The sequence below is a fragment of the Trachypithecus francoisi genome, unplaced genomic scaffold (assembly GCF_009764315.1).
Source record: "Trachypithecus francoisi isolate TF-2019V2 unplaced genomic scaffold, Tfra_2.0 Lachesis_group20, whole genome shotgun sequence".
Lineage (NCBI taxonomy): Eukaryota > Metazoa > Chordata > Mammalia > Primates > Cercopithecidae > Trachypithecus > Trachypithecus francoisi.
The window spans coordinates 66,995,439-67,020,034 of record NW_022681466.1 but is presented as its reverse complement, the minus strand read 5'-3'; the positions used below and the strand labels follow the sequence as shown (position 1 = coordinate 67,020,034).

At 41.7% G+C, this 24,596-nt stretch overlaps 1 protein-coding gene across 5 annotated transcripts in view; it reads left to right on the top strand.

Annotated features, from left to right (window-relative positions):
- Positions 1-24,596, top strand: part of RABEP1 (rabaptin, RAB GTPase binding effector protein 1) — a 115,182-nt gene that overhangs the window by 58,975 nt on the left and 31,611 nt on the right. For 3 of the 5 annotated variants that reach the window (XM_033184912.1, XM_033184913.1, XM_033184915.1), the window contains 5 exons: positions 1,116-1,319; positions 6,460-6,620; positions 9,292-9,411; positions 17,909-18,044; positions 21,900-22,078. In XM_033184912.1, the coding sequence (XP_033040803.1) occupies positions 1,116-1,319; positions 6,460-6,620; positions 9,292-9,411; positions 17,909-18,044; positions 21,900-22,078 (800 nt within the window). Of the gene's footprint in view, positions 1-1,115; positions 1,320-2,914; positions 3,162-6,459; positions 6,621-7,769; positions 7,974-9,291; positions 9,412-17,908; positions 18,045-21,899; positions 22,079-24,596 lie in introns of those variants that run through there. The other 2 variants (XM_033184914.1, XM_033184916.1) reach the window with 2 other exon arrangements.

Genomic DNA, 24,596 nt, shown 5'->3' with positions numbered 1-24,596 from the left:
TCCGCCTCCCGGGTTTACGCCATTCTCTCGCCTCAGCCTCCCGAGTAGCTGGGACTACAGGCGCCCGCCATCTCGCCCAGCTAATTTTTTTTTTTTGTATATTTTAGTAGAGACGGGGTTTCACCGTGTTAGCCAGGATGGTCTCGATCTCCTGACCTCGTGATCCGCCCGTCTCGGCCTCCCAAAGTGCTGGGATTACAGGCTTGAGCCACCGCGCCCGGCCAGTTCATCTTTTTTTTGAAGTCAGTTTGGCCAAACATATGTTCTGCCTGGGCTTAAACCATGTAGGAGGCACATTACATCAACTTAGTATTTAAAAGATGGTAAGAGGGAACTGAGAAATTAATGCTAACTTTAAACAACATAGGTGTAGTCACTGTGTGCTCTGGCTTTCTTTTCTCTTTTATTAAACATTTTTTGAATGTTTGTAGAAGGTACTGTACTAATTAGCATTTCCAATAAATTATCATTACAACAACCTTGTGAGGTGGCTATTTTTAACTTCCATTTTGCAGATGTGGAAACCTAGACCAGAGAGATTAAATAACATGACCAAGTTCATTTAGTCAGCAGATGGGAATGTGTCAATTGAGCTTTATTTTTTTTTTTTTTTTTTTTGAGACGGAGTCTCGCTCTGTCGCCCAGGCTGGAGTGCAGTGGCCGGATCTCAGCTCACTGCAAGCTCCGCCTCCCGGGTTACGCCATTCTCTCGCCTCAGCCTCCCGAGTAGCTGGGACTACAGGCGCCCGCCATCTCGCCCGGCTAATTTTTTGTATTTTTTTAGTAGAGACGGGGTTTCACCGTGTTAGCCAGGATGGTCTCGATCTCCTGACCTCGTGATCCGCCCGTCTCGGCCTCCCAAAGTGCTGGGATTACAGGCTTGAGCCACCGCGCCCGGCCTCAATTGAGCTTTAAAACCATGACCGTAACCACTGGATCATTAGATAGATAGTAGCAATTGGTTTGTGATACCCAGCATACCTTAAGTCTCATCTCTAGTAAAAGGGTGTCATTTTGTATGTTTATATTTTTAAATTTAATACCTTATTTCTTTATCGGAATGCCAGTCTGATGAAAGTGAACATTCATGGACTGTCTTTTACTTTTCTCTCCAGAGGATCTGAAGAGGCAAAATGCAGTATTACAAGCTGCACAAGATGATTTGGGACACCTTCGAACCCAGCTGTGGGAAGCTCAAGCAGAGATGGAAAATATTAAGGCGATTGCCACAGTCTCTGAGAACACCAAGCAAGAAGCTATAGATGAAGTGAAAAGACAGTGGAGAGAAGAAGTTGCTTCACTTCAGGCTGTTATGAAAGGTAAAGACAAACAGATCAATTTTTTGATTTTCTAAGATATCCGATTCTGATGATTGAGAATATTTTCAGAGAATCTTAAAATATATCCAGAGTTTCATTTGTGGTTTTATGTACTGTCATCATCAAGATATACTTTCAGATAAAAGAGAAGTCACTGATAACATAAATGGGTATTTCAATGGTATCTAACTTAATAATGGAGAGTTATAATAGGAGTGTTATAGAGATAATGCATTAAATGAGGACTGTACTTTGTAAGGCTTAAAAGTCGATGTCTTCTAAGATGGCAGGCTAGTAATGTCAAATAATAAAGCTGTATGGGCACAGGGAATGTGCTGGAGTAGAGAGAGCTGCCATGCAAAGGGTAAAGTAACTGTTTACACTGATGAGCTTCAGCTAATTATCGCCCTTCCAGTGTAGTTTGGCCATATGGTTTAGAATTTTTTTTTTTTTTTTTTTTTGAGATGGAATTTCGTTCTGTTGCCTAGCCTGGGGTGCAGTGGTGCAGTCTCAGCTCACTCTACTCACTGCAACCTCCGCCTTCCGGGCTCAAGCGATTCTCCTGCCTCAGCCTCCCAAGTAGCTGGGATTACAGGCATGTGCCACCACGCCTGGCTAATTTTGTATTTTTAGTAGAGACGGGGTTTCACCGTGTTAGCCAGGATGGTCTCGATCTCCTGACCTCGTGATCCGCCCGTCTCGGCCTCCCAAAGTGCTGGGATTACAGGCTTGAGCCACCGCGCCCGGCCAGTTCATCTTTTTTTTGAAGTCAGTTTGGCCAAACATATGTTCTGCCTGGGCTTAAACCATGTAGGAGGCACATTACATCAACTTAGTATTAAAAGATGGTAAGAGGGAACTGAGAAATTAATGCTAACTTTAAACAACATAGGTGTAGTCACTGTGTGCTCTGGCTTTCTTTTCTCTTTTATTAAACATTTTTTGAATGTTTGTAGAAGGTACTGTACTAATTAGCATTTCCAATAAATTATCATTACAACAACCTTGTGAGGTGGCTATTTTTAACTTCCATTTTGCAGATGTGGAAACCTAGACCAGAGAGATTAAATAACATGACCAAGTTCATTTAGTCAGCAGATGGGAATGTGTCAATTGAGCTTTATTTTTTTTTTTTTTTTTTGAGACGGAGTCTCGCTCTGTCGCCCAGGCTGGAGTGCAGTGGCCGGATCTCAGCTCACTGCAAGCTCCGCCTCCCGGGTTTACGCCATTCTCTCGCCTCAGCCTCCCGAGTAGCTGGGACTACAGGCGCCCGCCATCTCGCCCGGCTAATTTTTTGTATTTTTTTAGTAGAGACGGGGTTTCACCGTGTTAGCCAGGATGGTCTCGATCTCCTGACCTCGTGATCCGCCCGTCTCGGCCTCCCAAGTGCTGGGATTACAGGCTTGAGCCACCGCGCCCGGCCTCAATTGAGCTTTAAAACCATGACCGTAACCACTGGATCATTAGATAGATAGTAGCAATTGGTTTGTGATACCCAGCATACCTTAAGTCTCATCTCTAGTAAAAGGGTGTCATTTTGTATGTTTATATTTTTAAATTTAATACCTTATTTCTTTATCGGAATGCCAGTCTGATGAAAGTGAACATTCATGGACTGTCTTTTACTTTTCTCTCCAGAGGATCTGAAGAGGCAAAATGCAGTATTACAAGCTGCACAAGATGATTTGGGACACCTTCGAACCCAGCTGTGGGAAGCTCAAGCAGAGATGGAAAATATTAAGGCGATTGCCACAGTCTCTGAGAACACCAAGCAAGAAGCTATAGATGAAGTGAAAAGACAGTGGAGAGAAGAAGTTGCTTCACTTCAGGCTGTTATGAAAGGTAAAGACAAACAGATCAATTTTTTGATTTTCTAAGATATCCGATTCTGATGATTGAGAATATTTTCAGAGAATCTTAAAATATATCCAGAGTTTCATTTGTGGTTTTATGTACTGTCATCATCAAGATATACTTTCAGATAAAAGAGAAGTCACTGATAACATAAATGGGTATTTCAATGGTATCTAACTTAATAATGGAGAGTTATAATAGGAGTGTTATAGAGATAATGCATTAAATGAGGACTGTACTTTGTAAGGCTTAAAAGTCGATGTCTTCTAAGATGGCAGGCTAGTAATGTCAAATAATAAAGCTGTATGGGCACAGGGAATGTGCTGGAGTAGAGAGAGCTGCCATGCAAAGGGTAAAGTAACTGTTTACACTGATGAGCTTCAGCTAATTATCGCCCTTCCAGTGTAGTTTGGCCATATGGTTTAGAATTTTTTTTTTTTTTTTTTTTTGAGATGGAATTTCGTTCTGTTGCCTAGCCTGGGGTGCAGTGGTGCAGTCTCAGCTCACTCTACTCACTGCAACCTCCGCCTTCCGGGCTCAAGCGATTCTCCTGCCTCAGCCTCCCAAGTAGCTGAGATTACAAGCATGTGCCACCACGCCTGGCTAATTTTGTATTTTTAGTAGAGACGGGGTTTCTCCGTGTTGGTCCGGCTGGTCTTGAACTCCTGACCTCAGGTGATCCACCTGCCTTGGCCTCCCAAAGTCCTGGGATTACAGGTGTGAGCCACCGCACCCGGCCTGGCTTAGATTTTTTAAGAAATTTTGTATATGAAATCTTCACTGCACTGTGTTGGGTAGAATGGCCTATGGGCTAGGGTAGGCTTCATGGGCTGCCACCTTTCATCTAAAAGAAGAGACATAGTTTAGTCTCAGACTCCTTTTGGCACTAGTGCTTAATTACTTCCCAAATTTCTGAGATGATGATGATGAAACAAAGTAAGTTGTCACTGAATCTTTGGGTTCCTGGAATTAGTTAATATTCTGTTTTATTTTTTATTTTTTGAGACAGAGTCTCACTCTGTCGCCCAGTCTGGAGTGCAGTGGCACGATCTCGGCTCACTGCAACCTCTGCCTTCCTGGTTCAAGCAATTCTCCGGCCTCAGTCTCCCAAGTAACTGGGACTACAGGCACATGCCACCACGCCCAGCTAATTTTTTGTATTTTTAGTAGAGACGGGGTTTCACTGTGTTAGCCAGGATGGTCTCGATCTCCTGACCTCGTGATCTGCCTGCCTTGGCCTCCCAAAGTGCTGGGATTACAGGTGTGAGCCACCGTGCCCGGCCTGGACTAGTTAATATTCTAAATGTGAAATAGTGATGACTTTTTCCACTGTGTTTGCAATTGTGTGTTACTTTTTGCCTTAGTGCTCTTTATAAAAAGGCAGGTGAAGCTAGCCCTGTTTCTGAGTATGTAGCTATGACCTAGAGATTACTCTAGGCTTCATGTAACAAACCTGACTGCAGTGATTTACCAAAATAGGAGTTCGTTTTTCTCCCAGAACACGAAATCCAAAGGTAGATACCCTAGGCCTGGTTGCGTTGGTTCCATGATGTCAACAATGCCTCAAACTCCTTCAGCCCTTCTGTTCTTTCATCCTTAGCATATGGTTTTCAACTTAATCTTTGCCTCAGCTGAAAAATAGCTGCTTCTCCTTCAGTCTGCATCAGAAAAGCAAAAGTTTTCTAGAACTACCCAGCATATCCCCCTCACTTTGTTGACCAAGTGTGTGGTCACTCATAACTACAAGGGAAACTGGACAATGTAGTTTTAAAATTGCGCACACTGACTTCCTAAAGAAAATTGGAGTCTTACCAGTAAGGACAAAGGAGTGGAAATTAATGGGCAATCAACAGGGTTTGTCACATAATTTTTTTTTTTTTTTTTTTTTTTTTTGACATACTTAGGCTTGAGTGCAGTGGCGCGATCTCGGCTCACTGCAACCTCCGCCTCCTGGGTTCAGGCAGTTGTCGTGCCTCTGCCTCCCAAGTAGCTGGGACCACAGACATGTGCCATCACACCCAGATAATCTTTTCTTTTCCCTTTCCCTTCCCATCTCTTTTTTTGAGACAGAATCTCACTCTGTCACCCAGGCTGGAGTGTAGTAGCACGATCTAGGCTCACTGCAACCTCCACCTCCCAGGTTCAAGTGATCCTCCTGCCTCAGCCTCCCCAGTAGCTGGGATTACAGGTGCCCACCACCACGCCTGGCTAATTTTTGTAATTTTAGTAGAGACGGGGTTTCACCTCGTTGGCCAAAATGATCTCAAACTCCTGACCTCAAGTGATCCTCCTGCTTCTGCCTCCCAAAGTGCTGGGATTAATTTTTCTTTTTTCTTTCTTCTTTTGTTTTTTTTTGAGAGAGAGCTTTGCTCTGTTGCCCAGGCTGGAGTGCAGTGGTGCGATCTCGGCTCACTGCAACTTCTGCCTCCTGCGTTCAAGTGATTCTCCTGCCTCAACTCTCCTGCCTCAGGGATTACAGGTGCCTGCTGCCACGCCCAGCTAATTTTTGTATTTTTAGTAGAGACGGGGTTTCACCTTGTTGGTCAGGCTGGTCTCGAACTCCTCACCTCAGGTGATCCACCTGCTTTGGCCTCCCAAAGTGCTGGGATTACAGGCGTGAGCCACCGCACCTGGCAATTTTTCTCTCTTTGGTAGAGATGGGGTTTTGCCATGTCAGCCAGACTGGTTTCGAAATCCTGGCTTTAAGTGATCCTCCTGTCTGCCTCCCACAGTGCTAGGATTACAGGTGTGTGTGAGCCACTCAGCCCGGCCATGTTTTAGGGTTGTATCAAAGAGAAAGCCATTTTTTAAAGAGCTTATAGAGTTTGCCTCAAGTTACAGTCTTGGGTTTTAGTAAACTGTTCCAGAAATATATCCCTTTTCTCACACTTTCAGGTAGTGGGATTGGGGCGACATATTATATTTGCCTTGGGAACCATAGTATATGTCTAAGAACATAGATTTTGGAGTTGGCCTTAAGTTTGAATTCTAGCTTTGTTTCATTCTGGGTGTGAAACATTGGCCAGACCAGTTAAGCTTTCCTAAGATTCTCTCATTCGTAAAACAATACATGACACAGGTTTATTGTGAAGATTAGAAGTGATGATTTAAAGCCCTTATTTCTGTATATCATAAGAACTACAACTAGTTTGTTTTGTTTTTTAGTGAATTAAACATTTTCCAGAAATTAGACGTAAGCTTTTTATATAACTTTAAAAATTTTCGTGTGCCGGGTTATTTTTTTTTCATAATACTTAGATGTGCAATATGTGGTGATGTTTTGTAGAAACAGTTCGTGACTATGAGCACCAGTTCCACCTTAGGCTGGAGCAGGAGCGAGCACAGTGGGCACAGTATAGAGAATCCGCAGAGAGGGAAATAGCTGACTTAAGAAGAAGGCTGTCTGAAGGTCAAGAGGAGGAAAATTTAGAAAATGAAATGAAAAAGGTATGAAGGAATGTGTTCATCTCTAGAAATATTTGAATTCAAATGCAAAGTGCTCTAATATTGTTGTGTAATAGAAAGTAATAGAAGTACTTTGATATTTCCTGTGAGAGGAATTATTTGGACACAGACCTAAACATAGTACGAAATAATGTTGTATCTGTGGCTAACTCTGTCATCTTCTTCAAAGTTTTGATCAAATGTCACTACTTCATGGGGTTTATCCTGACCACCTGCCATTTAACATCACCACCTGCCAACTTCCCTCTGCCGCCTGTCACTACTCTGGTCTCCCTTATCCTTCTCTAGTTTTTCTCTTTCCATAGCACATATTTCCTTATACTATACAGAGTTCACCTATTGTGTTTATTGTTTACTGTCTTTCTTTCCTTGCTAAAATATAAGCTCTATGAAGGCAAGAGTTTCTCTTTCTCTCTTTTTTTTTTTTTAAATAGATTTGGGGGAACATGTGCTTGCTTTTTATTTGTATATCCTAAATGCTTAGCATAGTGTCTAGGAGATAGGTGCTTGAATTCCTAAGTATCAGTTGAGTGGGTGTTGTTGCTTGATGACTGTGTCTAAAGCGAAGTTCTAGAATAGATGTTAGTTTTCCTTCTTTCTCAGTGTCCTTTGGTTTCTGTGTACCACACATTATGTACCACATATGCTTGAACGTAATACCATATAATACTTGAACGTAAGGCAACTAAATGTAAAGTGAGACATTTTATCATTGAGAAAATATTAAAAGCTTTTGAGCCAGTTTAATTAAATGAACTTTTACATTATTTTATATGCATATACATATTTAAAATCACATTATATAAAATAATTAGTAATTGATTTTTCTTTTCAATTGAATTTATCATGCCTTTTTGGTTCTTAATTCTTAGTTCATTCTTCAAATGTATGTGTATTCATGATTTCCACAATCTTTTATTTTTTTAGAACTGTTTTTGATTATCTGAAAAATTGGGAAGATAGTTCCTATATACTCCATGCCTAGTTTCCCCTGTTGTTAATATTTTACATTAGCATGGTACATTTGTCACAGCTAATAAGCCCGTATCAATTTATTCTTATTACCTAAGTCCATTTTTGTATTCAGATTGCATTAGTTTTTACCTAATGTCCTTTTTTTTTCTGTTCTAGGATCCCATCCAGGATACCACATTGCATTTAGTCATGTCTCCTTAGGTTCCTCTTGGCTGTGACAGTTTCTCAGATTTTCCTTGTTTTTAATGACCTTTCTGTCATTTTTAAAAGTGCTCTTTAAAGGTTTTGTTTATGATGACATTCAGCACTTGGAATTGTGAAGTCATATTTATATTAATAAATAACTTGATTTGTGATCAATTCTTTGCTTCCTCCCTCCTTCTTTTTCCCTGTTGTTTTTTATCAGATGACCTTTATCAGCATCCTAAACTAGCCTTGGCTGAGATATTTTAACTTGTCTTTTCCAAGTAGTATTTAATTCAAAATAAAATAAATGATGACTTTGTAAGGACCTGAAAACAAAGTGAATCTGAACCCCTGTTTTTTGAGGGATATGTGTTTTGGGGAAAATCCACCTCACGTTTGGGCATTTATGATATTTTTCCCTATTGTGCACAACTTAGGATAAGTTTGCACTCATTTAAATTCAGTGAATTAGGTTTTCAGTTTCTCTAGAAGGAAAAAAGCCAACTTTTTGAGCCTGCCTTTGTTTCTCTGCGTGTAAGTGTATGTATATATAAGAAATGAAAATTCGTTTTCTCACCAGTTTACTAGTTTATGTAAGTTGGTTCCTTTTAATCCATGTTTTTGAGAATGGACTTTGGAAAACAATGATAGTTTTAAGGGTCATTCTTTGGGTTTGTTTCATTTAGATGGTAAAAGTAAAATAATATTTAAAGTACTCTGTTTAATTGGATGGAGGCCTTTTTATAGCAACATAATTTTCTAACATTTTGGAAAACACATCATTCTATTTTGGGTGTTTAAAATATAATCAGCCCTTTCATTATTCATAAGAAATTATTGTCTCATGAACTTAGTAACCCAGGAATTTAAAAAATCATTATGGGCTGGGCGCGGTAGCTCACGCCTGTAATCCCAGCACTTTGGGAGGCCGAGGCGGGCGGATCATGAGGTCAGGAGATCGAGACCATCCTGGCTAACACTGAAACCCTGTCTCTACTAAAAATAAAAATAAAAAAAATTAGCCGGGTGTGGTGGCGGGTGCCTATAGTCCCAGGTACTCGGGAGGCTGAGGTAGGAGAATAGCGTGAACCTGGGAGGCGGAGCTTGCATGAGCTGAGATCGCGCCACTGCACTCCAGCCTGGGTGACAGAGCAAGACTCCGTCTCAAAAAAAAAAAAAAAAATTTATTATGTGTATTTCCTTTTATATATTGGATATTTTCTTAATTGATGAAGAAGTCAAATTTGTTTTAGTCAAATCAGTTTTCCCATTCCCAAATTCTAAATGGAATATTTGGGAAAATTTCAATTATACCTTGACATTCAAAGTAATGCACTATTTGAAAGTTAGACATTAATTCAGTTTTGTGAATGTTAATATAGTGCCTGGTCGAGTTACTTGTTATACTAAGTTTTAGCAAATGGAAGGTTTAGAGTTTCTTAGGAAAGCAGTAAATGAATAAGTCGTGGCATTTAATTCTTTTTAACCATAGGCCCAAGAAGATGCTGAGAAACTTCGGTCTGTTGTGATGCCAATGGAAAAGGAAATTGCAGCTTTGAAGGATAAACTGACAGAGGCTGAAGACAAAATTAAAGAGCTGGAGGCCTCAAAGGTTATGAAACATTGTAATCCATTTGCTTGAAACCCAAGATTCTGCCCCAGTACCGTGAACAAAATTAGAATCAGTAATAGGGAAAAAAACCCTGTAATTTAGACTATGCATCTAAGAATCTTTATTTACAATGCAAAAAACTGCCATGCATGGTGACTCACGCCTGTAATCCCAGCACTTTGGGAGGCTGAGGCGGACGGATCACCTGAGGTTGGGAGTTTGAGACCAGTCTGACCAACATGGAGAAACCCCATCTCTACTAAAAATACAAATTAGCCAGGCATGGTGGCCCATGATTGTAGTCCCGGCTACTCCCAGCCTCAGGAGACTCAGGCAAGAGAATCACTTGAACCCGGGTGGCGGAGGTTGCAGTGAGCCGAGATTGTGCCATTGTGCTCCAGCCTGGGCAACAGGAGCGAAATTCCATCTCAAAAAAGAAATAGTAATAAATAAATTTAAATCAAAAAACTGCTTTGAGATAGTTTTGCTCTTATGGACATTTAAAATAATCACAATAATGGTGTTTTATCACAAATGGCCGGGCCGGGCGCGGTGGCTCAAGCTTGTAATCCCAGCACTTTGGGAGGCCGAGACGGGCGGATCACGAGGTCCGAAGATCGAGACCATCCTGGCTAATATGGTGAAACCCCGTCTCTACTAAAAAATACAAAAAAACTAGCCGGGTGAGGTGGCGGGCGCCTGTAGTCCCAGCTACTCGGGAGGCTGAGGCAGGAGAATGGCGTAAACCCGGGAGGTGGAGCTTGTAGTGAGCTGAGATCTGGCCACTGCACTCCAGCCTGGGCGGCAGAGCCAGACTCCATCTCAAAAAAAAAAAAAAAAAAAAAACAAAAAAACAAATGGCTGCTTTGTCACAAAGTTAGTGTTCATTTTCTTAAGAAAATGAGACCCCGTCTCATTCATTTTCCTATTAAGGAAAATGAACTGTTCAAAGTTGACCTTGTTTTCTGATGGCAGCTCCAGCATTGATGTTTTAGAGATAATGTAGCTATGGTATTGCTGAATTTGTTGGCCAGAAAGACACAGCTAAAGAATTAAAGTAGGAACAGGCCAGGTGTTGTGGCTCATGCCTGTAATCCCAATACTTCAGGAAGCCAAGGCAGGAGAATTGCTTGCACTCAGGAATTTAAGACCAGGCTGGGCAACATAGTGAGACTCACGTCTCTACAAAAAATTTTCAGAAAATTAGCCAGACGTGATGGTGCATGCCTGTTGTCCCACCTACTTGAAGACTGAGATGGGAGGATTACTTGAGCCCAGGAGTTTGAGACTACAGTGAACTGGCACTCCAGACTGGGTGACAGAGTGAGACCCTGTTCCCCACACCCAAAAAAAAGGAAGAAAGTAGGAACAAAAGAAGCAATGAGAGAATAAGCAAAAACAATATAAAAATGGAATTTATCAGTAGTCTTGGTAAATGTAAACTGATACCTATGTTTAAAAGAGATTATCACATTGGATTGTAAAAATCTAACTATATTACTTGTAAGAGCTATGCCTAAAGTCAAACCACAAGGTAAGATTGAAAATATTAGCCAGGCATAGTGGTGTGAACCTGTGGTCCCATCTACTTGAGAGGCTGAGATAGGAGAATTACTTCAACGCAAAAGGTTGAGGTTGCAGTGAGCCATGATCATGCTGCTACACTCCAGCCTAGGTGATAGAGTGCGACTCTGTCTTAAAAGAAGGCCGGGCGCGGTGGCTCATGCCTGTAATCCCAGCACTGTGGGAGGCCGAGGTGGGTGGATCACCGGAGGTCAGGAGTTCGAGACCAGCCTGGCCAACATGGCGAAACCCTGTCTCTACGAAAAATACAAAAATTAGCCAGGCATGGTGGCACACGCCTGTAGTCCCTTCTATTTGGGAGGCTGAGGCAGGAGAATTTCTTGAACCCGGGAGGTGGAGGTGGTTACAGTGAGCTGAGACCGCACCACTGCACTCCAGCGTGGGCGACAGATGAGACTCCATCTCAAAAAAAGAAAAGAAAAAAGATGGAAAATAAAGGGATAAAAGTATACCATGTAAATTCGAACCAAAAGAAAGCTGCTCTAGCAAGTGTAGTATCACAAAGATAGGATAAGGGGGAAAAGCCACTAATAGAGATAAAGAAGGATCCTATCTAAAAAACAGTTCATGAGTAAGATGTAATAGTTATGAACTTGAATGCACCTTACATAGTCATGAAATGCATGAACTAATAATGACAATTACAAGGAGAAACTGACATTCACAAATATAGTAGCAGATTAAAATTGACCTTTAGAGAATACAATCAGAAAAAGTTACTAGTAGAGCTATAGACATTTTGAACTATCAGGTTAATAATTTAGTTGTAGTTGACACACACAACTTGGTATCCAAGAACAAGATGGTATCACATACAGTACTAGAACGTAATAGTTAAAAGCTCAGCATTTGGTAGCCTGGGTTACCTTGGGTAAATTACTTAATCATACTGTGCTTTGATTTTCTCAACTGTGAAATGCGATAGTAAGCCCACCTTAATAGTCACCATCTGGCTATTATGAGGAATATATAAATTAATTCCTATAATAGCCACCATATGGCTATTATGAGAAACATGTAAATTAATACCTGTAAACATTTAGGATAGTATCTGGGACAAGGTATAGTTATTTTTAGATACATTATCTTAGAATTGAGGTTACACAGACCCAATTCTGTAACTATGGGTTATTCAGTTATTTACATTAAAATGATAGTTAAAATGCCTGGACATGAAAAAAATACTCATGGAAAAAGTAATTACAAAATATTTAGAATGATGTGAATAATGCCAGATCTTAAAAAAAAAAAAAAAAAAAGTACAAATTGAGCCGGGCACAGTGGCTCATGCCTGTAATCCCAGCACTTTGGGAGGCTTAGGTGGGTGGATCGCCTGAGGTCAGGAGACTTCGGGACCAGCCTGGCCAACATAGTGAAACCCCATCTCTGCTAAAAATGCAAAAAATTAGCTGGGCATGGTGGCGGGCGCTTATAATCCCAGCTACTGGGGAGGCTGAGGCAGGAGAATTGCTTGAACCCGGGAGGCGGAGGTTGCAGTGAGCTGAGATATTGCCATTGCACTCCAACCTGGGCGACGAGCAAAACTCCGTCTCAAAAAAAAAAAAAAAAAAAAAACTGAAAATAAATGGAAATGAATAATAAAAATAATATAAATTTGTGAAATAGAAAAGCAAAAGAACAATAGAGGCTATCAGTATAATGAAGAAATGGAAAACCTATACACAAATCTCTAGTAAGACTGATCAGAAAAAATGAAAACAACAACAAAAGAGAAATCAGAAGTGAGGCTAAGTGGGGAGGCTCATGCCTGTAATCCTAGCACTTTGTGAGGCTGAGGCAGAAGGATCACTTGAGCTCAAGGAGTTGAGGCTGTGGTGAGCCATGATGGCGGCACTGCACGCCAGCCTGGGCAAGGGAGCCTGTCTTAAAAACAAACAAAAAAAACAGAGGATATAACTACAAATCAGTAGAAATTTAAAAATAAGTACTATAAACAATGTCACACAAATAAATTTGAAAACAGATGAAATGAAAAAAAATTTCTAATTAAAGATAATTAGCCAAAATTGTTCCAAAACAGGAAAGCTAAGGTAGTCAGTAATTATTAAAGAAAGTGGATCTAGAGTAAAAAATCTTATTGTCTGTTGTCTCCTCTCACCAAAAGACATTAAACTGTTGGTTTTACAGGTAAGTTTTTCCAGACTTTCTGGAATACAAAAAGAGAGAAAGCTCTCCAAATCATTTTATGAGACTAGTAGATCTTCACTACAAGTGAACAAACACATAGAAAGGTAGTATGAGAAAAAATTACCGATCTGTCTCAGGAATACAGAAGCTAAAAATTTTCAACATTGTAGCTAAAATAAACAGGGAGAAATACAGGGAATGTACAACAGATAGTTAGACCTAATAAGAGTTCAACAATTTGAAAGTTGTTCCAACAAAATCAACATACAAAAATAATTGTTTTTGAATTTCAGAATTCAACAGGGTTTACTAAGGAGCTTGATTAATTCAGTTCTAGAAGTAGACTTCATATAGAGAAATAAAGGAACAGAAATATACTTAGCAAAATTTTGAAGACAAGATGAGGAGACTTGGCCTACCTATCAGATAGTAGGACCTCAGTAAAGCTACTATAATTAAGATAGTTTGTTACTGGTTTAGGGATAAACAGATGGATCAATAAAACAGCCCAGAAATAGACCTATATATATGTGTAAATTTGATATATGACAGGTGGCATTACAAATCAGTGGGGGAGGAATGGATTGTTAAAAAATACCCTTTTTGACTGGGTGCGGTCTCACGCCTGCCATGCCAGCACTTTGGGAGGCCAAGGCAGGTGGATCACCTGAGGTCAGGAATTCGGGACCAGCCTGGCCAACGTGGTGAAACCCTGCCTGTACTTGGCTGGGCACGGTGGCTAACGCCTGTAATCCCAGCACTTTGGGAGGCCAAGGTGGGTGGATCATGAGGTCAGGAGATCGAGACCATCCTGGCTAACACGGTGAAACCCAGTCTCTACTAAAAGTACAAAAATTAGCTGGGCGTGGTGGCGGGCGCCTGTAGTCCCAGCTCTTGGGAGGCTGAGGCAGGAGAATGGGATGAACTCATGAGGCAGAGCTTGCAGTGAGCCAAAATTCTGCCACTGCACTCCAGCCTGGGTGACAGAGCGAGACTCTGTCTCAAAAAAAAAAAACCCTGCGTCTACTAAAAATACAAAAATTAGCCGGGCATCCACCTGTAATTCCAACTACTTGGGAGGCTGAGGCAGGAGAACCACTTGAACCTGGGAGGTGGAGGTTGCAGGGAGCCAAGATCACACCATTGCACTCCAGCCTGGGCAACAAGTGAAACTCTGTCTCAAAAATAATAATAATAATACATAAGTTATTATCTGGCCATGTGCAGTGGCTCATGCCTGTAATTCCAGCACTTTGGGAGGCTGAGGTGGGCGGATTGCTTGAGCTTAGGAGTTCAAGACCAGGCAGCACAACATAGTGAAACTCTTTCTTTACAAAAACTACAAAAATTAGCCAGATATGGTGGTGCTTGCCTGGAGTCCCAGCTACTTGGGACTGAGGCACCAGAATCACTTGAACCCAGGAGGTGGAAGTTGTAGTGAGCCGAGTTTGCGCCACTGCACCAAACCCGTAACAAACTATCTTAATTATAGTAGCTTTACTGCAAGTCGTACTATCTGATAGGTAGGCCCAGTCTCTCCACTTTGTCTTCAAAAAGATTTCTTTTCTTTTCTTTTTTTTTTTTGAGTCAATCTTGCTGTGTTGCCTAGGCTGAAGTGCGGTGGCACAATCTTGGCTCACTGCAACCTCCGCCTCCCAGTTTCAAGCAATTCTCCTGCCTCAGCCTCTCGAGTAGCTGGGATTACAGGCCTAGGCCACTGCACCTGGCTAATTTTTGTATTTTTAGTGGAAACGGGGTTTTGTCATGTTGTTGGCCAGGCTGATCTCGAACCTCCGACCTCATGTGATCCACTAACCTTGGCCTCCAAAAGTGCTGGGATTACAGGCTTGAGCCACCGCGCCCGGCCCCAAGGTTTCTTAAGACAAAAATATTGACTGTGAAAGGAAAACTGGCAAGTTTAGCTACATTATAAAGTTCTTTGTTAAAAGGTACTATTAATACAAAAAGTTGAAAAGAGAAGCTACAGACTATAAGAAGATATCAGTACCTCTTAACTGACAAAATATTAATATCCAAAATAATAAAAAAAATTGCTAAGTTGGCTGGATGCGCTGGCTTACACCTGTAATCCCAGTACTTAGATTGCTTGAGACCAGGAGTTTGAGACCAGCCTGGGCAACATGGAGAAACCCTGTCTCTGCTAAAAATACAAAAAATTAGCCAGGCGTGGTGGTGGGTGCCTGTAGTCCCAGCTACTTGGGAGGCTGAGGCACGAGAATTGCTTGAACCCGGGAGATGGAGGCTGCAGTGAGCCTAGGTTGCGCCACTGCACTCCAGCCAGAGCAACAGAGCGAGACACTCTCGAAATTGCCAAGTCCACAAGTGACAAATAATTCTGAAGAAAAACAGGTAAAGTGGCCAAGTGCGGTGGCTCGCGCCTGTAATCCCAGCGCTTTGGGAGGCCGAGGCGGGCAGATCACTTGAAGTTGGGAGTTTGAGGCCGGGTGCGGTGGCTCAAGCCTGTAATCCCAGCACTTTGGGAGGCCGAGACGGGCGGATCACGACGTCGGGAGATCGAGACCATCCTGGCTAACACGGTGAAACCCCGTCTCTACTAAAAAATACAAAATACTAGCCGGGCGAGGTGGCGGGCACCTGTAGTCCCAGCTACTCGGGAGGCTGAGGCAGGAGAATGGCGTAAACCCGGGAGGCGGAGCTTGCAGTGAGCTGAGATTGTGCCACTGCTCTCCAGCCTGGGCGACGGAGCGAGACTCCATCTCAAAAAGAAAAAAGAAAAACAGGTAAAGTATAGCCAGGTGGCACACACCTGTAATCCCAGCTACTTGGGAGACCGAGGCATGAGAATTGCTTGAACCCAGGAGCTGGAGGTTGAGGTTGCAGTGAGCTGAGATCGCGGCACCGCCCTCCAGCCTGGACGACAAATCGAGACTCGGTCTCTGTAAAAAAAAAAAAAAAAAAAGAAAAGAAAAGAAAAAAGAAACAAACAGGTAAAGTGTATGCGCAATCATTGAACAAAAGAGGAAACCAGAATAGTCAAGGCATGTGAAAAGATATTCAACATTCAACCACACTAGAAATTGGGGAAATGTAAATCAAAGTGGGACACCATTTTACCCTAACCGGGTCGTTAAGTGCTGCAGAGAAATTTGTCGCATTCACCGACGACTGGTGTATGTGAAACTCTTCCGTTCAAGGCACTGTTGTCAAATTGTACTCCCAGGTGCCTGTTTCTGGTTTCTTACGGCCCTTGTTGCTTCTCTGTACTTTCTCCTGCATAGATCCTAATACCACGTACATTTTTCCAAATAGGTAACTTTCAGTGGTTGGTGTGCACTCTCTCCTTGTCACCTGGCTTCTTGTAGATGTCCATTTGTTTTTGTTTTTGGTCATTACAGGGTATGGAACTCAAAGTAATTCAAAGTTACTCAGAGTCCTGCTCAGTAGTTTTCAAATATTAGAAATTCATTATTAATTAAACCAAATGTTTATCCCCCAAAATAATAACTGGTAGAATTAGTGGGTTATATACCACCATTTTAAATCTGCCATATGGACTCTTACCATCAGCTGAATTACCCCCGTCTTCAGGTGTCAGAGAAAGCATTTCACGATAGTTGCGACTTTACCATTCTTTGTTCTTATCATGTGCTGGACTGTCAGCCTTCAGTGAAGCATTAAATGATTGCTTAAATAGTCATTTAAATCTTTGACTATTATTGCATGATGGCCTAGGAGTAAAGATAACTGAAAACAGAGAAACCATTTTAAGTTTGAAGAAATGGGAAGATAAAGGGCATGCAAAGGACTTTGTGATATTAGATATAACCATTCGAAAAAGTTGAAAGTTAACTGAAAGGTTAGAATTTAGAACGGGCAGTTTATGTGACAGCTTAAAGTGACATAATCCTTGATTTTCTGGGGAAGAATTAAATTTTTTTTTGGTTATAACTTTCCTATATTAGACTATATTGTTATTAGACTATATTGTTACTATTTTGAGTATTACACTTAATTGATCAACAGAAATAAAGCATTTTTTTTTAAAAGGTGTGGTTTTATTATTATTTTTTGGAAACAGGGTTTCTCCATGTTTCCCAGGCTGGTCTCAAACTCCTAAACTCAAGCATTCTGCCCACCTTTGCCTCCCAAAGTGCTAGGATTACAGGCATGAGCCAACATGCCTGGGCAAGATGTGATTTTAAAAAGTATTCTGCATTTGCCTTTAAGTCATTACAATGTGAGACTAGTTATTTGTTCCATCATAATTTCTTCTTTTTCACTTCCATAAGTATATGTATCTGTGAAAATGTCTTTATACATTAAATGTATAAATTTACATTTGGAATTCCCGCACCAGAAATAAAAGGAAAGCAAACTTAAAAGTGTATGGTATCATTTTTGTCCTTAGAAATTACCGATTTTAAAAAGCAAAACATACCTGGTGTTACTGTTATGGCTAAAACAGACACATGCATATGTTGCTGTGGGAGTACAAATTGGAACTACCTTTTTGCAAAGCAAGGGACAAAACTGTTATGTGAAATCTCAATTGTATATTTTATTCTGGTGGTATGATTATGGATGACATCTATTAATTATGTTACTTTCCCAGTTTTCTATATTATTTTATAATTAAAAATTATAAATGGTAATTTATGTAGATGTAAAATGTAGATGTAAAAGTGTCAATTTTTTTAAGGCATAGCCAGAACTTACCATCATTTTGTATCTAAGATAGAAACTGTTGTAAATTTCAGTTCAATGGAATGGCATCTTCTTTCAGGTTAAAGAACTGAATCATTATCTGGAAGCTGAGAAATCTTGTAGGACTGATCTAGAGATGTATGTAGCTGTTTTGAATACTCAGAAATCTGTTCTACAGGAAGATGCTGAGAAACTGCGGAAAGAATTGCATGAAGGTAAATAAATATTCTGTATATTTTTATCTTTGTCTCTAAGAACCATATAAGTTAAATTGATGTTGACTAATAACAATGACAAATCTGGCCGGGCGCGGTGGCTCAAACCTGTAATCCCAGCACTTTGGGAGGCTGAGACGGGCGGATCACGAGGTCAGGAGGTGGAGACCATCCTGGCTAACACGGTGAAACCCCGTCTCTACTAAAAAAATACAAAAAACTAGCCGGGCGACGTGGCGGGCGCCTGTAGTCCCAGCTACTCGGGAGGCTGAGGCAGGAGAATGGCGTAAACCCCGGAGGTGGAGCTTGCAGTGAGCTGAGATCCGGCCACTGCACTCCAGCCTGGGCGACAGAGCGAGACTCCGTCTCAAAAAAAAAAAAAAAAAAATGACAAATCTTAAAATAATAACGCAACATGTTAGTGATTCAATTTAAGCCTTGTAGTTGGTTTAAATGTACCCATGCAAACCTGAAATTATGGGTTTTCCTTCATGACCTCAGTAATAACTTTACAAGGCAGCCAGATGCAGTGGCTCACTCCTATAATTCCAGCATTTTGGGAGGCCAAGGCGGGCAGATCACTTGAGGTCAGGAGTTCGAGACCAGCCTGGCCAACATGGCGAAAACCTGTCTCTACTGAGAAAACAAAAATTAACCAGGTGTGGTGATGCGCACCTATTATCCCAGCTACTCAGGAGGTTGAGGCATGAGAATCACTTGAACACAAGAGGCAGAGGTTGCAGTGAGCCGAGCTCACACCACTGCACTCTGGCTTGGGTGACAGGGTGAGACTTCATCTCAAAAAAAAAAAAAAAAAAAGCCAACAAAAAACACAACTTCACCAGGCATGAGCTTTGGGCAGAAAGATAATAAAGCTGGGAATTTCTACTTAAACTACTTTCCCCCCCACACTCATTTTGATGGAGGTGTATTAGCAAAAGTGAAAATTGGGAAGGGCAGAGAGTGTATTCTGGAGGCCCCAAGTACTGTCCTGTTTTTAAGGGACAGTTTTGATTTCACTAGTCTGGTAGCAGAGTGATACAGAAATTGACTCTGTTTTCCAGGGGCACATTCTTTCCCCACTAAAATATTATGAAAATAACCCAAACTTTTGGTTAAGTTTTGGCCTTCAGGAAACAGTTTCCAAGTGTGCTGTTGCAATAAAAAGACACTCATATTCTTAAAGGTGTCCAAAATAACTAGTTCAGTTTAAACTATGTCCCTCTAACACTGCCAGAAATAATGTAAATTATTGAGACTACCAAACCTTCCTAATAACCCTTGAAAAGTACCTGAGAAGGTTGGCCGGGCGCGGTGGTTCAAGCCTGTAATCTCAGCACTTTGGGAGGCCGAGATGGGCGGATCACGAGGTCAGGAGATTGAGACCATCTGGCTAACACGGTGAAACCCCGTCTCTGCTAAAAAAGACAAAAAACTAGCTGGGTGAGGTGGCGGGCGCCTGTAGTCCCAGCTACTTGGGAGACTGAGGCAGGAGAATGGCGTGAACCTGGGAGGCGGAGCTTGCAGTGAGCTGAGATCCCGCCACTGCACTCCAGCCTGGGTGACAGAGCGAGACTCCGTCTCAAAAAAAAAAAAGTAAAGTACCTGACCTGAGAAGGTTAATTAAAATGAGGAAGGACATGGATTAATTTCCATATTGAAACACTCACAACAAAAAATAGAGTCTTTTTTTTGAGATGGAGGTTCGTTCTTATCGCCCAGGCTGGAGTGCAGTGGTGCGACCTCAGCTCACCGCAACCTCCACCTCCTGGGTTCAAGTGATTCTCCTGCTTCACCCTCCCGAGTAGCTGGGATTACAGGATGTGCCACCACACCTGGCTAATTTTGTATTTTTAGTAGAGATGGGGTGTTTCTCCATGTTGGTCAGGCTGGTCTCGAACTCCTGACCTCAGGTGATCCACCTGCCTCGGCCTCCCAAAGTGCTGGGATGACAGGTGTGAGCCACCACGCCCGGCCCAGATAGGATTCTTAAAAGAAGTTGTCCTTAAGTGGAGTTTTGGAAGGTGGGTAGGTGCTTGTCTGGTAGTCAGAGAGAAGCATGGCATTCAAGGTCATTTGCATGTGATGCAGTTAGGTAAGGAAGTCTAAGCAAAGCAGTTCAGCACAATTAGAATACAAGAGGCAATGGGCAAAATGTGAGATTGGAGCATTAGAAACAGACCAGTACATAGAGGTTTTATGCTAAGAATATTGGACTTGATCATCTGGGCAGTTCGGAGCCTCTGAAGGTTTTTTTATTTTCTCTGGTTTTTTTTTTTTTTTTGAGATGGCGTCTTGCCCTTGTCACCCAGGCTGGAGTGCAGTGGCACGATCTCGGCTCACTGCAAGCCCTGCCTCCTGGGTTCATGCCATTCTCTTGCCTCAGCCTCCCAAGTAGCTGGAACTACAGGCGCCCGCCACCACGCCCGGCTAATTTTTTTGTATTTTTAGTAGAGATGAGGTTTCACTGTGTTAGCCAGGATGGTCTTGATCTCCTGACCTCATGATCCGCCCACCTTGGCCTCCCAAAGTGGTGGGATTACAGGCATGAGCCACTGCGCCCGGCCTATTTTCTCTGAAATAATAGTTTTATTAAGATAAAATTTGCATGCCATAAAGTTCACTCGTTAAAGTATACAATTCAGTAGTTTTTAATATATTCACAAAATTGTGCCCCATCACCACTGTCTACTTCCAAAACATTTTCATTACCTTAAAAAGAAATCCTGTACCCATTTACCGTCACTTCCTATGTCTTACCCCCAGCCCTTGGCAACCACTAATCTCCTTTCTATCTCTGTGGACTTGCCTGTTCTGGACTTTGATGTGAATGGGATTTTATAATATGTGCCTTTTTGTGTCTGGGTTCAATGAAGGGTTTTTGACTGGAGAGTGGTAATCCTCGTTTTGCATTTTAGAAAGTTCAGTCTAACAGCACTGTAGTAAATAGAATAGGGAGGGCAAGACTGAGGGCAGAAGAATAAAAAAGGGGCCTCTGTTGTAGTTGTTTAAGTCATAAGCGCTGATCTAAGGCAGAAGCCAGAAGATAGATGTATCATATTGCAGAGGAGGCCGAATTAGCAGGTCTCTGTCATAGCTGAATATGTTGGGGTGAGGAAAAGTCAGAAGTATGAGCTGTCTCGGGTTTCTGACGTGGTAGATGGGTGGATAGATCATGCTACCTCCTCTCTTTTCAGTAGAAGATGGCTGAGCTGATGAATATCAACAACACATACATTTTACAAAGATTCCTTGACCTGTCATAAGAAGTGTATATTAACCGGACCCAATGAGGATTTCTGGATAACAGATTTATCAGAATGTATTAAACACAATTAGGAGTGTTTAGTCCACCTTTGGCCTTTGGAGCAATGTTTCCCAAAGTATATTCCCTAGAATACTTATTATTTGAGTTGTACTGTGAAAAGTTTTTTTTTTTTTCCTTTTGTCAAATAGATTTGGGAAAGGCTATATTATATATCACCTTCCAAGAAAACATAGACGTAATTAGGACCCCGAGTTCAAAGTCCTGCAGTAAAGAAATCTTTAAAAATGTGTTTAATTATGGAGGAGCCTTTGCAAAATAATAATAATAATAAATTTCTCCCTTTAACCTGAAGTTTCTAAGACTTTACTAAGCACCGAAATCTTTCTTTGCTGTGTTCCTAGGAGTCCACTTTGGGAGACTCTGCTTTAAAGAGATGGTGTGGGGATAGGTTGCCCCTTGGTCCAGCTAAGAATAGAATCCTAGAGATGTGGACCATTGGTCAGACCTGGGCTAGCAGCCCTGTGCTAAAGAAATTGCCTACATTAAAATTCAGTGTTTTTGATTTGTGGTGGGGGGTTCCTAAACAGTTTGCCATCTCTTGGAGCAAGAGCGACAGCAACACAACCAGTTAAAGCATACGTGGCAGAAGGCCAATGACCAGTTTCTGGAATCTCAGCGTTTACTGATGAGAGACATGCAGCGAATGGAGATTGTGCTAACTTCAGAACAGCTCCGACAAGTTGAAGAACTGAAGAAGAAAGATCAGGTGAATAGAAGTTTTGAGGACTGATGTGCCTTGTCAGTAGTGTCCCCCACCACACGGGATTGCATTACCTTATGTGTATTAGAGACTGACTTAAGCTGCAACAAGGTGATCTATGCCACTTTTAACAACAGAACAGCTACATTTGAGGGGCTTTGTTTTTCATCTTTAGAAATGGCCTCCTCTAGGGGGTGGGGAAACTGATTTAGAAATGATCTTCAGTGACTGCAGGATGCGGCAGTGCATACTTCAGAGAAAATCTTTCTCTCCCCTGCTGACCAGTTCTCCCAGTGCTCCTGGGTTTTAGCAGCCCAGGCCAAGTCTTGGGCGACATTGCTGTAAAACAAGCTTGTCCAACCTGCAGCCCTTGGCTTTGAATGCAACCCAACAGAAACTTGTAAACTTTCTTAAAACATTATGAGATTTCTTTTACAATCTTTTTTTGTTTGTTTGTTTGTTTTAGCTCATCAGCTGTCGTTAGTGTTAGTGTATTTTGTGTGTAGCCAAAACAGTTCTTCTTCAGTGTGGCCCAGGGAAGCCAAAAGATTGGACACCCTGCTCTAAAAGCTCTAGTAGGTGACATGATATGAATGGAGAGGCCGAGTAATAGGAGGTGGCAGGTGTTCAGAGCGCTGCATATTTAGGTTCCTGTTTTCTCCTTATCTTTTAGTTATTTAAATTGCATGAATTATATATATATATATATTTACACATTATCATAATTTTTTTTGTTTTAAATACAGCGAAAAAATAAATATGAAGTGATCAAGTGAAAAATCTTAACATCTCCCACACCTCCCCTTGTCAGAAGATTGTTGTACCATTTGGTAGAGAGTCTTCTAAACCAGTTCTGTGTGTTCATGATACACATTTAGGGTATAGTTTTCCTCTTATACAACTATGGTTATACTATAAGTATTTATTCTGGGCAGGACATGGTGGTTCACGTCTGTAATCCCAACACTTTGGGAGGCTGAGGCGGGAGGATCGCTTGAGCCCAAGAGGTCAAGACCAGCCTGGGCCATATAGTGAGACTGTTTCTACAAAAAATAAAAAAATAAAAAAAATAGCTGGGCATGGTGGCATGTGCCTGTAGTTCCAGCTACTTGGGAGGCTGAGGTGGGAGGATCACTTGATCCTGGCGGCAGAGGCTGCAGTGAGCTATGATCACACCACTGCACTTCAGCTGTGGGTTACAAAGCAAGATCTTGTCTCAAAAAAAAAAGTGTATTTCCCATACGCATTATCCTGGATATTTTTTCATATCAACGTTGTATTTTGTTCTTGACTGTAGCATGGATGCACCATATTGATTTACCCTTTCTCCTTGTAGTGGGCATCTAGGTGGTCCCCTTTTCTTGTCATCTCAAATAATGTTGCAGTGAAATCCTTGACCATATTGTGTATGTGTGCAGATATTTCCCTAGGATAGCTGTGCAAAATTGTTCCCTGCCTTTCTAAGTATCTTGTCAAACATTTCAAATTGCTTTATGTGACTTACGTTAGATTTTGTTTTGCAAAGTTTCTTCTTTTTTAAATTTCCTTTTTGTGTCTTAATTTGGACTCATTCGTCTTGCATGTAGTCAAAGCCAACGTAAGGATTTTTTTTTTTTTTTGAGACAGGGTTTCACTCCAGTCACCCAGGCTGGAGTGCAGTGGCACAATCTTGGCTCACTGCAACCTCCGCCTCCTGGGCTCAAGCGATTCTTCTGTCTCAGCTGCCCAAGTAGCTGGGACTACAGGTGTGCGCCACCATGCCTGGCTAATTTTTGTATTTTTAGTAGAGACAGTGTTTCACCATGTTGCCCAGGCTGGTCTCAAACTCCTGACCTCAAGTGATCTGCCCGTCTCGGCCTCCCAAAGTACTGGGATTACAGGCGTGAGCCACCATGACCCCCTGACATAAGGATTTAGATTCTAAAGTACAGATCTTATCCTGCCTCCCCTGCTGCCCTTTAAAAGAGTCTAAATGTGACCGGGTGCGGTGGCTCACATCTGTAATCCTAGCACTTTGGGAGTCCAAGGCGGGTGGATCACCTCAGGTAAGGAGTTTGAGACCAGCCTGGTCAATGTGGCAAAACCCTGTCTCTACTAAAAATAAAAAATTAGCCGGGTGTGGTGGCGCATGCCTGTAATCCCAGCTACTTGGGAAGCTGAGGCAGGAGAATCACTTAAACCTGGGAGGTGGAGATTGCAGTGAGCTGAGATCGCATCCTGCCCTCCAGCATGGGTGACAGAGTGAGACTCTGTCTCAAAAAAAACAAAAAGAGTCTAAACTTTACTAAGATGATCATTTAAAACTTTTGAACATTTATTGAGCTCTCACTATGTGCTAGCATTGTGCTAAGGCTTTATGTATAAATGTTTATCTCAAGTGCTTATAAAAAAAAAAAAAAAAACGCTCCGTAAGTGGTAGGGACTACAGTTATACAGTTCCTGTGTTCTGGAATAGTAAACAGGCTGAGAGGTTATGTATGACCCATCTGAGGCTTGAACAGTCTCTGATTCCAGAGTCTTAAGT